General features: G+C 34.8%; 1 protein-coding gene across 1 annotated transcript; it reads left to right on the top strand.

Annotated features, from left to right (window-relative positions):
- Positions 1-5,489: 5,489 nt before the first annotated feature.
- K441DRAFT_562731 (uncharacterized protein) lies at positions 5,490-5,723 on the top strand (the record flags this gene model as incomplete). The annotated part of the gene is given in 2 exon segments (XM_067643573.1): positions 5,490-5,567; positions 5,586-5,723. Coding segments are annotated over 2 exon segments (216 nt in total), but the record flags the coding sequence as incomplete, so codon positions are not given.
- Positions 5,724-15,338: the final 9,615 nt, after the last annotated feature.

A 15,338-nucleotide genomic window follows, 5' to 3' on the forward strand; every position in this document is an offset into this window, starting at 1 on the left:
TGGTTGGCCTATAGTAGTTTATTAATAAGGTTAAGTTCGGAGGAGTTAATAGGATATATCTTAACGCTTAAAGAGTCTGTACTTAGTTCTGCCCATATCTAGGGGTTAAGGTATTTTAGTTATAGTAGCGTCTAGGTCCGTAGTAAGATCTTCGCAGCTATCTAGTTATCTAGGTCTTACTCGCGCCTTATAAGAGCGTCCGTATGGTTTATAGCGCCTAGTCTATATATAATTAAGAAGTTAAACTAAGATAGGGTATCCGCCTAGCGTACCTACCGGGCCGTAAGGGCCTTGGTTATTATAAAGTATTCTAAGGCCTTATAATTTAAAACTACCTTAATTGGCTTAGGGGTCCCCTCTAGCTATATACACCAGTGCTAAAAGCTAGAGATAATAGCTAGCATTTCTTTATTATAGATGTGGTAATTTAGCTTAGCATCTATTATAGTTTTTAAATAGTATGCAATAGGGTACCACTCTCCGTCCGGTTGCTTCTAGGAAAAAACACCAGCTATTACACCGTTTAAGGCATTAGTTTTTAGCATTAAGGGCCGTTTTAGGTTAAAATGGGCAAGTAGGGGAGCTAATACCAGCCGTTTCTTAAGCTTATTAAAGGCCTGCCCACATATAGCGTTAAAGTAGAAGGGCTGGTCTTTTTTAGTAAGACGGTTAAGAGGCCAGGCGATCCTACTGTAGTTCTTAATAAAGCGTTAGTAGAAGTTATAAAACCTTAAAAAGGATTGTACCCCCTTTACGGTCCATAGGGGTGCCTACTAGTTAATTACGGCCATTTTCTTTAGGTCGGTTTTAATTCCGTTTATACTAATAATAAAACCTAGGTACTTTATACGCTTAACACTAAACTCTAACTTCTTAATATTAACCTAGAGGCTAGCCTCGCGGAGCCGTTATAGGACTTTATAGACGTGCTCCTTATATTCTAGCTCGTTCTTAAAGTAGATTATAATATTATCTAAATAGGCTATACAGAAATCGTTAAGGTAGTTAAAGAGTACATTATTTATATACCGCTGGTACGTAGCTAGTCCGTTAGTTAGTCTAAAAGGGAGCACTTTATATTTATACGTTCCGTAACAGGTCTAAAACATAGTAAGATCCTTAGACCTAGGGTTTATCCTAATTCGGTAGAAGGCCTAGCGGATATTAAGCTTTATAAAGACCTTAGCTCTACTTATTCGGGCTAAAGTCTTATTAAGTAGGGGTAGCGGATAGCGATCCTTATGGGTTATATTATTTAGCTTATAGTAGTTAATATAGAAGCGGAGTCCTCTATTTAGCTTTTTAATAAAGAAAATAGGCGAGGTAAAAGGGGCTTAGCTAGGCTTAATAAAGCCCTTATTTAGGTTATTAATAAGATACTACTTTATAGCCTATAATTCGGTAATAGACTGCTTATAGAGGGGGCTAAAGCTAAGGGTATTTTCTTTGCCCTGCTTAATCTCAATCTTATAATTATACGGTCAGTAAGGTAGAAGTATATTGGACACTACTTTAGAGAATATATCCTTAAATTTCTGGTGTTAATAGGGCAGCTTTTATTCTACTAGTTCCTTATCTATAAGCTCGCTTTCTTATCCACTAAGCTCGTTTCTCTTTTCCTTAATTATTTAATTAATTTCGTATAAGCTTATTATAAAGGTAATGGTATTAGGCTAAACCAAGTTCTAGTAGAATCCTACGGCACTAATACAGCGGACATTAACTGGTGGGAGGTCCGCTGGTTTCCTTATAGCTATTTTCCGGACCGTATTTTGCGGTCTAGGGTTTATAATCTTTCTTAGCTCCTATTTTATCTTCTATAGGTTATCCCTCTAATCTATTAGTTTAGTATAACGTCTAACATCCCTTACTATTCTTTATAGCTATATAGGGCCTAAGCTCTCTATAGGGGGCTTTTTTGGGTTACTACTAACTTCTTAGGTCTTTAATGCGGGTGGCGTAATATAGGTAGTCTAGGGGCAACGTAGTATACGGATCTGTTGCGAATTAAGCTATATATCTTTCTTAAAGGCCTAATCCCTACGTACAGCATCGGCCTAGTAAATAGTATTAATCTAGGGCCGTATAAGGTTTTCCATTATAATGCTAATTTCTTTTATAAAGAAAGGGGTTAGGGGTAAGGTTTTAGGCTAGGTAAGCCGTCTACTCCGTATATCGAGCTATAAGCCTAAATAGGCTAGCTATTTTCGCCTTAAGATTATATTATAGCTACCTAGGTCCGTAATAAGGAAGGGGGCGTTATACTACCTTTATCCGTTAACACGGAGGTAAATCCGCAAGATAGTTATAATAGGTGGTCCTATCCGCCCATTATACCCACAGATAGGAATTAGTTTAGGCAGTTCTTTAATAGGTGCATTTAGAAAGTTAGCCAGCTTTACGGCATACTAGGTATCTATTAAGGCAAAGGTATTTACTCTAGAGTCAGCTAAAGCAGAGGTTAAAACTTAGTATCTATTGCGGAATAAAGTATAAGGGATAGTACAGCTTCTTCTACTAACTAGCCGACCTAGATCAACATCTAACATATTAATCCCTTTTAACCCTAAAGAGGAGTCTTCCTCTAGGGTTCCTCTTTTTCTAACTCCGCGCTATCCTCCTAGATTAATAAAACCTTATCCACTTTCGCGTTTATTAGGCAATCCTTTATACAGTAACTTTTCTATCCATAAAAGAAGCAAGCTCCTTAATTACTAAGGGCCTATATACGGGGGTTACTATATATAGGCCAAGCATTCGCCGGACCTATAGCAGGGCTAGCCGCACGGCTAGCTACTAAATTAGCGGTAGGCTATATGGGTAGTGCTATAGGGGTTGCCAATTGTGCTAGGGCATTGCGGGCCGTTCTTATATTGCTTATAGTCTAATTTAAAGGGTTTCTAGCTTTATACCGTTCGGCGCGTACCTTAATTCGGCGGAGGCCTTGGTTAATAGCTAAGCACTAGTCTATAAGTTCCTTTAGCGTCTATACAGTAGTAAAAACTAGTAGTACGGCTCGCTATAGGTCTAGGGTAAGCTTGTTAAATAGGTCTAGCATTAGATCTTTTTAGGGAATTTGAGCCTAGCCGGCTAGGTGCAGAAAGCGGGTCTAAAAGGCCAAGAAGGTCTCTATCGTTTTTATATTTAGGCTTTTATAATTAAGTCAAGCGTTTTATACTTTAAAGGGGTCCTTATAAATAGAAGACAGGTAGACGATTATCTCTTCTTTAGAGAGGAAGAGCTCTACTAAGTCCTATGCGTACTACGGACGTAGGTGCGTCTATACGTCCCCACCGGTACGGCCAAAGACATAGGCTATTTTAGCCTAAGTAGTAGGGAAGTGGTCCGTATTAACTTTAAGCTTATCCTGTAATTAAAGCTTCTAATTGTTAAATATAGGGTTGGTTCCGTCTATAAGTAACGGGGGGTCCGCGACCTTTGCGGACCGCAACGATGCTAATACTATACGTTAGGCTAGAGCCTTAAGGACTATAGCAAGTCTTTAGGTATCTAATGATTCCTCGCTAGGCGTAGGGGGTTCTCTAGCTTTAAGCAGCTCTTAAAGTCGTTTAATTTCGGCATTAGCTGCTACGAGCTCCACTTAGGAGTTTAAGTTAGTTGCTGTTTCACCATCGGAGGTATTTAAGGGTCCTGCGGCTGCTTTGCCGGCTGCTGTATTTCTTAATATCGTGGTACGGTTGTTAGGGTAACCTCTAGTAGGATTCTGCAGGGGTTCTGGTTTGTGCGTATTCTATAGGTCTTATTATTCTTTTCTATTCTTCTAGTTCTGGTAATATTCTTTAGGTTTAATTCTATATTCTATTCTGGTTCGTAGTCCATAGATATATTTAAGTTCCTTCTTAGAAAGAAAGGGTAGTTAAGCTTTAGATAATATTAGCGACTTAGTTAATTAAGGCACGAGCACGGCAAGAGGGACGCGCAAGCCTATATAATTGGTAGTCTATAAACAAGGATCTAAAGCTAGAGAAAGAAAAGGAGAAGAAGAGCAGCGCCGGTCGAAGTAGGGTTCTTTTATGCGGTCCTCTAGTTACGTAACCGCGAAGTTCTACTAAGTTCTGCCAGTGCCGTAACAAAGACGTAGTAATAGCAGTAGAATCGGATACGAAAGCGGAAAACGCTAAGTCCTAGCCCTAAGTTATAGGTTAGGACGCCCTAATAATAGAAGGATCTATATATCAGCCTACTTAATAAATAACTTAATAAAAATAAATAGACAGAAATAGATAGTTTTACCTATAATAGGAACTACTGCTATAAAATAATATAAAAGCCGTTCTATAATTAACTACGGAGCTACTAATTAATTTATAGATACCTAACTTATATATACTTATAACCTACCTACCTTACCCCTTACTAAAGCCCGCGCCCTATAACTTGCTAACGGTAGTTATACTATATAGAAGATTACCCATATAGTATAACTTTACTTAGATATAAATAGGCACTAGGAAGAGCTCTAGGCCTATATTATACTACTTACTAACTACCCTATTATCCTTAGAATAAGCTAGCTTAAATAATATAACCCCGCTATTAACTAGAAAAAGAAAGAAGTAACCTTTAACTCTAAATACTATAGAGAGACTTGCCTAGGACATGGCCTAGCCGCCTCTATTTACTTACCAGGATATTAACCTAAGAAACCCCTTATTACCCCACCTATAACTAACTGCTACTACGTAAGTACCGCGGCCTTCTACCGTATAGCACGTAGGAAAGGCTAGACCGTTACTATAGCTTTCTAATTATAACTATATAAGCTTAATAAAGAATAAAACTACGTCCTTTATAGTAATAGGATAAACATAGTTAATTTTTTAGAAGACGACGCCCCTGCGGAACTCTATAGACTTTTATCTTTAGACTTTAAAAAGTTTATAAAACTTAAAAAAGGACTTACCAACGAAGAACTCCGTAAGCTCCTCCCTAAGAAGTACTACGACTTTATTGGTATATACTTATAAAAGGGCGTAAATATACTCCCCCTATATTAACCTAATAACTATACCATTAATATTAAATAAGGAAAAACGCCACCTTATAAGAGACCCTACTTAATATTAAATGACGAACTTTTAGTTATAAGAAAGTATATTAACAAGCACCTTAATAAAGGGTTTATTTATCCTAGTATATTACTAATAGCTACCCCCATCCTTCTCGCTAAGAAGCTAAAAAAAGGTATTTAATTCTGCGTTAACTATAGAGGACTTAACGCTATTATAATTAAAAACTAATACCCAGTACCGCTTATATAGAAGACCCTTAAGCGGCTTAGCTAAGCCAAAATCTATACTAAGCTTAATATTATCGCCGCCTTTAACTATNTNTAAATANNGGAAGGTNATAAATGGAAAACNNNATTNGTATTNCGCTTTGGCTAATTTAAATATACTATTATGCCCTTTAGCGTATATAACGGCCCAGGCACCTTTTAAAGCTATATTAATAACGCCTTATAGAACTACCTTAACGACTTCTACTCTGCGTACTTAGATAATATACTTATTTATAGTAATAGCCCTTCTAAGTATACTAAATACGTTTAAAAGGTCCTATAGCGCCTTAGGGACGTAGGACTTTATATTAATTTAAAGAAATATAATTTCTTAGTTATAGAAGTAAAATACCTTAAACTAATTGTTATTACTAAAGGTGTCTATATAGACCCTAAGAAGGTACGTATAATTACTAAATAGTAAGCCCCTAACTGTATTAAGGACGTATAAGCCTTTTTTAGTTTTGCTAACTTCTATTAAAAATTTATATATAACTTCTTAGGCATAGTAGCACTACTTATAGTAATAATGCGAATAAAGGGCCTTTTTGTAAAAGGAAGAAAAACGTACTTATGCTTTACCTAGACGCCTAAATACGAGAAGGCGTTCTAAACCCTTAAAAATGCCTTTACTAAAGCACCTATTCTAGCTCACTTTATACTAGGACGACAACTTTATCTTAAAACCGACTCCTTAGACCACGTTAACGCAGGCGTCCTCTTTTAGATAGGTAATAACGGTCTCCTTTACCTAGTCGCATTCTACTTATCTAAGCTTATACTATAAGAGTATAACTATAAGATCTATAATAAAAAACTCCTTATAATTATATAAGTGTTTAAAGAATTCTAACTAGAACTCTCCTTAGTAGAGCCTAATTAGCTAACTAAAGTCCTTATGGACCATTGTAAGCTTAAGTACTTTATAACTATAAAGTAGCTAAACTAACGCTAAGTACATTAAAACGAGTTCCTCTTTAGTTTTAACTTTAAAATTATATATAGATTAGGAGTATATGGTACTAAACCTAATAGCCTAATACGCCGCTTATAAGACCTTCCTTAGTCTAAAGATAACCCCTATAATTAGTTCCAATAATAGACAATCCTAAAAGTACGAAATTTAGCCCTAGGCATACTACCTACAATAGAGCTAACTATACCTTAGCTTTATACTATAGAACTAAAGTTACCTCCTAAAATTAATAAGCTTATTACTATAGTATATAACAGCTCTATTAACCTATTACTATATTAACTTATTGCCGTAAAGACCGCTAGCGCCTATACGCTGCCTACTAACCTCTAAAGCTTAGGCTAGATTAATATGGCAGCCTTAAAAGTAAAAGAGAATAGGCTTTATTATAGAGGTCGCTTATTTATCCCTAACTTAGAAAATTTATAACAGCAACTAATCTAAATGGCCTATAACCTCCGATTAAGCGGCTACCTAGGCAAAAGAGGAACCTATAAGCTTCTTAGCCGATACTACTTCTAGCCAAAAATAATAAACTTAGTTAAACGCTTTATAGGCGCCTGCCACGGTTATAAGCGCGCTAAGGCCTTTAATATAAAGTATTAAGGATTACTATACCCTTTACTAGTACCTATATAATAATAGGCAGATATCGCTATAGATTTTGTTATTAACCTACTACCCTATAAACGACACGGTTGTACCTATAAGAACATCCTTATAATAATATACCGATTTATAAAAGAGCGCCACTACGTCCTAACTAAAGGCGTAGCCGTTAGTGACGTTACTAACGCCTTCCTTTGTAAAGTTTACCAACTATATAGGTTGCCTAACTTGATTACGTCTAACTAAGGCATATAATTTAACTCTAATATATAGAGACGAATCTGCTAACGCCTTAGCATTTCTGTTAAGATATCTATTACGGTACTGACCTAACGCATACTATTTTATACAGTCTTGTACTATTTCCTACTGTTGGCTGGCCCACCACTAGTACCTTAGCGGCCGGCCCTACTATTTATATATAATACCCCCTTTCCACCTTCTTCTCCTCTTTATACCATAACGTAGTTATTTAGTCTACTTTATTACAGCACTATAACAGTTTATGGTATCTCTAATTACACTCTATTACGATCTTTATTTTTCCTAGTCTACTATCTCCGTTTTCCTAATATAATTGCGACCTAGCGCGATTAATAACACCATACTACAGTCCTAGATAACCTTAGTACAGTTTTAGTATAGCCTTAGTACAGTCTTAGCAATTTTAGTATTATAGTTAGCCTTATAGATTTCGATTGCCTTACCCAGATCTCCTAAAATAGGCGACTATAATATAGACGACGTCCCGCTAACGAACCCTCGCGAAGCGCTTGCCCGCCTCCTTAACACCTCCTATACTAATATCGCTTAGGTAATTAGGAACGGTCCTAAATACCTAAAGGACCTTAATATGGCAGGAACCTTTTAGCAACTCTTTATATATACAGCCTTTTTAACTAGTATTAAGAGCGGCCTTTAAGCCGTCTATAGTAAAGGCCAAGCTATAAAGTTCTAACTTAAAAAAGCTTAACATAGAATTAACTCCCTTAAAATACTTAAACTATATATTAAACAATATAAATAGCAAGCCCTTATATATACCGAGACTATATAAAACCTAAGCTCTTAAATTACTACACTTACCAAGACCATTGCCGATAAGAACCCTATTACTAGCTCCCCTCTTTTAACTAAGCCCTATAGAAAAAAGCGTAAAGTAAAAGATCTAACCCCATTTAATAGCAAGGGATCACTAATTAAAAAGTAAGAAAATTTTAAAATATAGGAAATAAAAATCTAAGACGTTTTCCAGAGGGATGTAAAGTGCTTTAAGACCCTAATAGACGAAATCCTCTATATTAGATATGTTAACGGATAAAGCTTATAACTATATCAAATATGGCCTTAATATGCTATGTATATACCTAAATAACCTAAGTAAATAGACCTTTTCTAACTGAGAGTCTATGTTTATATATATAAGAGGATACTATAAAACTATAGATATAACCTAAGTGGCTAAAAATAAGTTAGATACCTTAAGCTAAGAGGAGCGTAACTATTGGTCCTAAAAAGTAGAGCTTAATAAGTTAATAATTAAAGTAAATAAGACCGAGGAATAAAAAGTAGATTTACTTAAGAAGAATATTTCCTCTAAGATAAAGAACCTAGCCTTTACCCTTAGCTATAAGATTAGCAATACTAACTATAAAGGCTAGAGTAAGTAGATAGATATATTTGCTTATAACCTATAGAACTATACCCACTATATTAAATTAAATACCGCTAAGCTAAGTACTGCTAGCGGCTATTAACCTATATTACTATAGAATGACCTAATAAACCTAGACGCCGTTAAGTTCGGTAGCGGTAGTAATAGCCTCCCTAATAACATCTAAAGATATTATATAAATAACAGACTTTATATAGCGTGTGGTTAACCTAGCTACTAAAAAGATATTTATAACCCCCAGTAAAACCTAAATCCCCTTCTAATGCTACTGCGCTAACCCCCCCTTAGCTACGACGGATTCTTTAATAAAGGGGATAGTAATTAAGGCGGTAACCGCGGATAAGGACATAGGTTTAGATATAGAAACCTACCTCTATAATTCCCTTCCCTAACGCAGCCCTAGCTAATAGTCCTATACGCGAACTATAGATAAGTACTCTATATTACTACTAACCGCGAGACCAGCTATATTATTGGTAAAGTACCCCCTAGTATATATATACCGTTAGAAACCAACACGTTAGGATATACTAGCTAAGACTATAGCTACCAGCCAAGCCCTATAACGTAGCTATTAAAAGGCTAACCCTTAGACTAAGTTACCTTTAAGGGTTAGAACTATACGGGGAGGAGGATAAAAGAATTAGATTTATACTACTAAATTAGTTAAACCTTATTCTAAGCTAGCTGCTATTTAATCTTAGAATAGTAAATAATAATAGAAATTCTATCCTTATTTAGACTTACCTCTTCTTACTACGCAACTCACTCCTAGAAGTTCTTATTAAAACAATAAGCCTTATTAATAGTAGTAGTACAGCACTAGCGTTTATAGACGAAGACTCGCTTATAAAGAAGCATAATATTATAATAAAAAGACTCCTAGTTCTAAAACCACTCTACCTTACCAATAAACTCCGATCTAGCTTTATTACCCATTACTTTATAGCAAAAATAACAATTAGCCACTATATAGAATCTATGCTTTTTTACATTATAAAGTTATTAACCTTAATACTAGTAATTCTTAGAATGCCCTAGCTTAAAAGGCATAACCTAAGTATAAACTTCCCTATTTTAGAGCTTAAGTTTAACTCTAATTACTATACTTATAACTATCTCCTATAGTATATCCCTAATTGTAACTAAGTAGCACTATACGGACGTATTATACGGCTAACGCTTAAATACTATTAGCCGATAGTAAAAAAGGTACCTAATACTAGTAAGCCAATATATACAGTAAATAAAACAGAGATTTTAAAAGACTAGACTACTACCCTATCCCTAAGAAATACCGCCCCGCCCTTAAGAATATAAACACCGCTAGAACTATAAGTCCCCTATATATACCCGCTTAACCTAGGCTAGCTAATAAGACACCTAACTCTAAGTTATTTGCTATACGTATATACGACCACGCATATAATAGCTAAAGGTATTATAGCTAAGACTAAAACTAGAGTAATTAAAACCTCCCCCCTATAACGCCTAACCTTATATCTATCTCCCGCGTATACCATATAGGGCCACTACTGCGTTTCCGCCCCCTAGGGCTAATTAAGCTACGCTAGCCTAGCCGTAGTACCAGAGAACCAAACACGCCCTAATCTAGACGACATTAGATACACTTATGCCGTTAATTTTACCTAGTTCTGTAAATAAAAAGGTATAAAGATAATAAGGATCTATATAGCGGAGCTAGTAAAACTAGTTAAATAAGAAGAACATTAATAGCTGCTTAAAGAGCTGCTTATAGCCTAATAGAAGTACTAAACCTATTAAAAAAGTCTTTCCGCCGGCTAGTAGAGGGCAACTATATAATAGAAGAAACCCGTAAAGCGCTACCCCCTTATTTTTATAATTTCCTTAAGATAAACTTAAAAACTAAGCCTAAGTCTCTACGCCAGAAGATAGTTAACACTAATATTAAAAAAATTCTAAAAGGCAAACTAGGATTAACCTATAAAGATATTTTATAATGCTTACTAAAGGAGTTCCGTAAATATATTAAGCACTTTCTTCTTAAGAATATAGATAAGCTACTCCCTTACTAACCATAGGACTATAAAATTAAGATTATCTCTAGAAACTAGGCCCTATATTATAAAAATAGACCACTCTTACCTACTAAACTTAGGTATATAAAAAAGTAGATTAATAAGATACTAAATAAGGGTTTTATCCGCAAATTAACCTTACTAGCTACTATACTACTTCTCCTCGCTACTAAGCCTAGTGGCGGTATATAAATCTGCTATAACTACTAAGGCCTAAACACAGTTACTATTAAGAATTAGTACCCACTATTACTAATCTATAAGACACTTAACGCACTTTATAGTGCTAAGTACTTTACTAAACTTAATATAATTACTACGTTTAACTAAATCCGGATTACAGAGGGCTATAAGTGGCTTATAGTATTTATTACCCGGTTTGGACTCTATAAGATACTAATTATACTATTTAGCCTCTATAACGCACCCGCCACGTTCTAGAATTATATTAATTATATCTTATATAACGCCCTTAATAACTACTGCACTGCCTACCTTAATAACGTCCTTATCTTTTCTAAAACATATATTAAGCACACTAAGTATATAAATAAAGTCATCCAAAGACTTGGTAATGCTAGACTTTAGATTAATATTAATAAGTTTAAGTTCTACTCTACTAAAACGAAATACCTTAGCTTAATTATCTTAACTAATAGCATAACTATGGACCCTAAGAAAGTATAGGCCTTATAGAAATAGAAGGACCTGATATTAATTAAAGAACTATAATAATTTCTTGGCTTCGCGAACTTCTACTAACGATTTATCTAAGGCTACTCTGCCGTCGCTATACCTATAATAAAACTCCTAAAGAGGGATATTAGATAGCTATGGGGACTAAAATAAGCCAAATTGTTTAAGGCCCTTAAGGGAGCCTTTACCTTAGTACTAGTACTAGCATACTATAACTACACGAAGAAGATAGTGGCAGCGATAAATGTATTAAATTAGGCTTCTAGCGGAGTCCTTTCCTAGTACAATAATAACAGTAAATTAAGATTAGTCATATTCTTCTTTGTAAAGTACTCTGCGCTAGAGTATAACTATAAGATCTACAATAAAGAACTCTTAGCTATTATTAAGGCTTTAGAGGAATGGCGTCCTAGGCTATAAGGGACTAAGGAGCTGTTTAAAATTATTACTAACTATAAAAACTTATAGACGTTTATAACTACTAAGCAGCTAAATTAACGCTAAGTCTAGTGGGTAGAGTTCCTTTTATAGTTTAACTTTATAATTATATATAGACCTAGCAGTAAAGCCACGCTCCCTAACGCCCTAAGTTAGCTACTAGGAATAAGGCCTAAGGACGCTAATAATAAACGCCTCCGCTACCAAGCCTAAGTTATTATACCGCCCTAGAAAATTAACCCTATAATTTTAAAAGAATTGCTATATAAGTCCCATAACTCTAATAATATAAAGTTTATAGCCGCTCTAGACCCTAAAATAGCCAAAAAGTCACTAAATAAGTTAATTTAGTTAGGATACTAAGAAAACAAACTTATAAGAGATATAGTAGCGACCCTACGTAATTGGAAAGCTCGCCGTTAGCTAAAGAAAATTAGGAAATTACTCTATTTTAATAAGTTAGAATATAGTATTATTAACAGATAGATCTACTTCCGCTAATATTTCTTTATCCCTAACGCCCTAGACCTCCACCTAGAAGTTATCTATTACTTTTATAGCAGTGGCCCCGCTAATTACCCTAGCTAGGTTAAAACCCTTAACCTTTTAAACCAAATATACTAGTAGCTAGGAATCTCCTAATTTACGGCTACCTTTATTAAAGACTATGCCCTATACTTTTGTACTAAGACCCCTTATTTTACCCCGCCTAGTTTCCTAAAGCTACTAAAACTACCCACTCGCCTATAGACCAATATTTTAATTAACTATATTACAACGCTGCTGGTATGCTAATGCTATAGTAAGGTATATAAATATATCCTTATTATTATAGACCGCCTAACTAAAATATAATACCTTATTTTAGTAATAGGACTCTTAACAAAGGAGCTAGTTAACGGCTTTATTAATAATATATATAAGCTCTACGGTGCACTAAGTACGATTATCTCTAATTACGGTATATAATTTATTAGTAACTTTTAGCAATAACTAAGTAAACGCCTTAAGACAACCTTAAGACTAAGCTTAGCTTAGTACTTAAAAACAGACAGCTAAACTAAAATTATTAACGCTGCCGTAAATAAGTACCTTTATGCTTTTATTAGCTTTATATAGGACGACTAGGTTAACTACCTACCGCTTACTAAGTTTGCTATAAATAACTAAGTTAACAAGAGCATAGGCATCTCCCTATTTTTTACAAACTATAGCTTTAACCCTCGCCTCGGAATTAAGCCTACTAGCCCCTACCTACTAACACTATTAGCATAAGCAAAGAAGGAGTTTTTCCGCATAGACTTTATAGCTAACCGCTTTAAGCGGATATTAATATAGCTTAAGGCCCTAGCCCGGATTTTATAGCAACGCTATAAAGATAACACTAATACCCGTAGGGATAAGAGCGCGTTATTCTATAAAGGCGATATAGTTATAGTTAGCTTAGAAAATATAAAGATAAATAGACCTAAAAAGAAATAGGACGATAAATAGGACGGCCTATACCCCGTACTTATAGTATACTAAGGGGTAGTTATAGTAGACCTTCTAGACTATATTTAAGTAAATAAATCCTTTTATATATCTAAGGTCCGCCTTTAGGCTATTAAAGAGATCCCTAGCTAAGCAAATATTAATATTATAGAGCGCCGCAATATACAAGGATAAGTAGTAGAGAGAGATAATAACGGTAATATAGAAGACAAATAGGAGTTTAAGAAAATCCTTAATATATATAACGAGGACCCCTAAGGCCTAACTTATAAGATTAAATAAAAATATTATAAGGATATAACCTAGCAGCTAAAAGAAGACCTAAAGGGTTGTAAATAGGCTATATAGCGCTTTTATAAGTAATACCCTAAGAAGCTAAAACCCCTAGATTGGGTATAAGATAAGGAAAAGTTACGCTAAGGTTATAGCCGACCACCGTATTAAAATTTGTGGTAGTTAAGATGTTATAAAACTTTAACTAGCGGTTAAAGTTGTCTAATTAGTTAGATTCTTACTAAGAAACGCCACATAGATTAATTTAGGACTAACTAATTAGGATTTTCTATGCCCGGTATAGAAAATCGCTATTAGCTTAGTTAAGGGCGGTAAGCGGAATTAATATCTTTGCGGTAAAAAATAGGCGACCCTAAATACTGCCTACTTTAAAGTTATTTATTTAGTTTAGGGACCAAACTATTTAGGGGAGAGGAGTACTGTTATAGTACAAACTTAATATATACTATTTTATACTATCTTATACTATTTCCTACTATTAGCTAGCCCACTACTAGTACCTTAGCGGCCAGCCCTACTATTTATATATAATACCCCCTTTCTACCTTCTTCTCCTCTTTATACTATAACGTAGTTATTTAGTCTACTTTATTATAGCACTATAACAATATCTATATCCTTTTACTATAAAACTGCTAGGCAACTAGAAAACGCTAATGCCAGTATAAAAGCATACCTATAATAGGTAGTCGCCTATAGTTAAGATAACTAGGTAGATTACCTTTTACTAGGTGAATTTATAGTAAATAATTATATTTTAACCGCTATAAGACTTACCCCGTTCTTTATAAATAAGGGTTATTACCCCTAATCTAGTATAGAGCTACTAGAACCTATTAATAAGAAACTACTATATAGAAAACGCCTTAAGATACTACTTACTAACTAGTATATAAACCGTATAAAAAATCTACTTAACTACTATAAGGGAGAAATGGCCTAGGCTTAAGCAAAGTAGGCCTACTTCGCTAACTGCTATAGAACGCTACCACTAGAGATACGTATTGGCGACTAGGTATAGCTAAATATACGCAATATCTCTATATAGAGGCCTATAAAGTCACTTAATTATTAAAACCTTAGCCCCTATTTAATTAAATAAGTTATTAATAGGGGAGCTATATATAAGCTAGAACTTCTACCTACCCTAGCTACCCATGGGATATAGCCTATATTTTACCTATAGCTACTATACCTTTATTAGCCTAACCTCTTACTAGGGCAGATATAGCTTAAACCCCTACTAGTACTAATCTGAGATAAGAACGAAGATAAGAACTATAAGAAGTGGACCGTTAAATAAATTATTAACTCTAAATACTTTGGTAAAAGTAGAGGATAATAGCTCTACTATAGAGCTATATATACAGGATTTAATATAGATTAGCTAGAATGGCAACTATAGGAAGACTTTAAAAATGCAAAGGATTTAATTAGCGACTTTTACTACGCAAACCTATAGAAACTAGGCCTAAGTAGAGATTTTATACCTAATCCTTTACGGGAGCCCTTATAGAGTTAAACCGTCATATATTACTACGTAAGGGCAAATTGCCGTTAGATTGCGGTAAAGTGCGATTACGTAACCGGAATATCGTTAAGATATTTAGGAACTTCGACTAGTGGTTAAAGTTATCTAATTAGTCGGATTTTTAGATACCAAGCCTTATTATATAACGTTATTTTAAACCTTTAGTAATACCCCCCTTTCTTCTTTTCTATACCTTAAGTGTCCCTTTTATATATATATAGTAACCACAGCGTTACCGGAGCTCCGCCTCTATAGGAGGGGGG

Source organism: Cenococcum geophilum (genome assembly GCF_001692895.1).
Source record: "Cenococcum geophilum 1.58 unplaced genomic scaffold K441scaffold_23, whole genome shotgun sequence".
In the NCBI taxonomy this organism is placed as follows: Eukaryota; Fungi; Ascomycota; class Dothideomycetes; order Gloniales; family Gloniaceae; genus Cenococcum; species Cenococcum geophilum.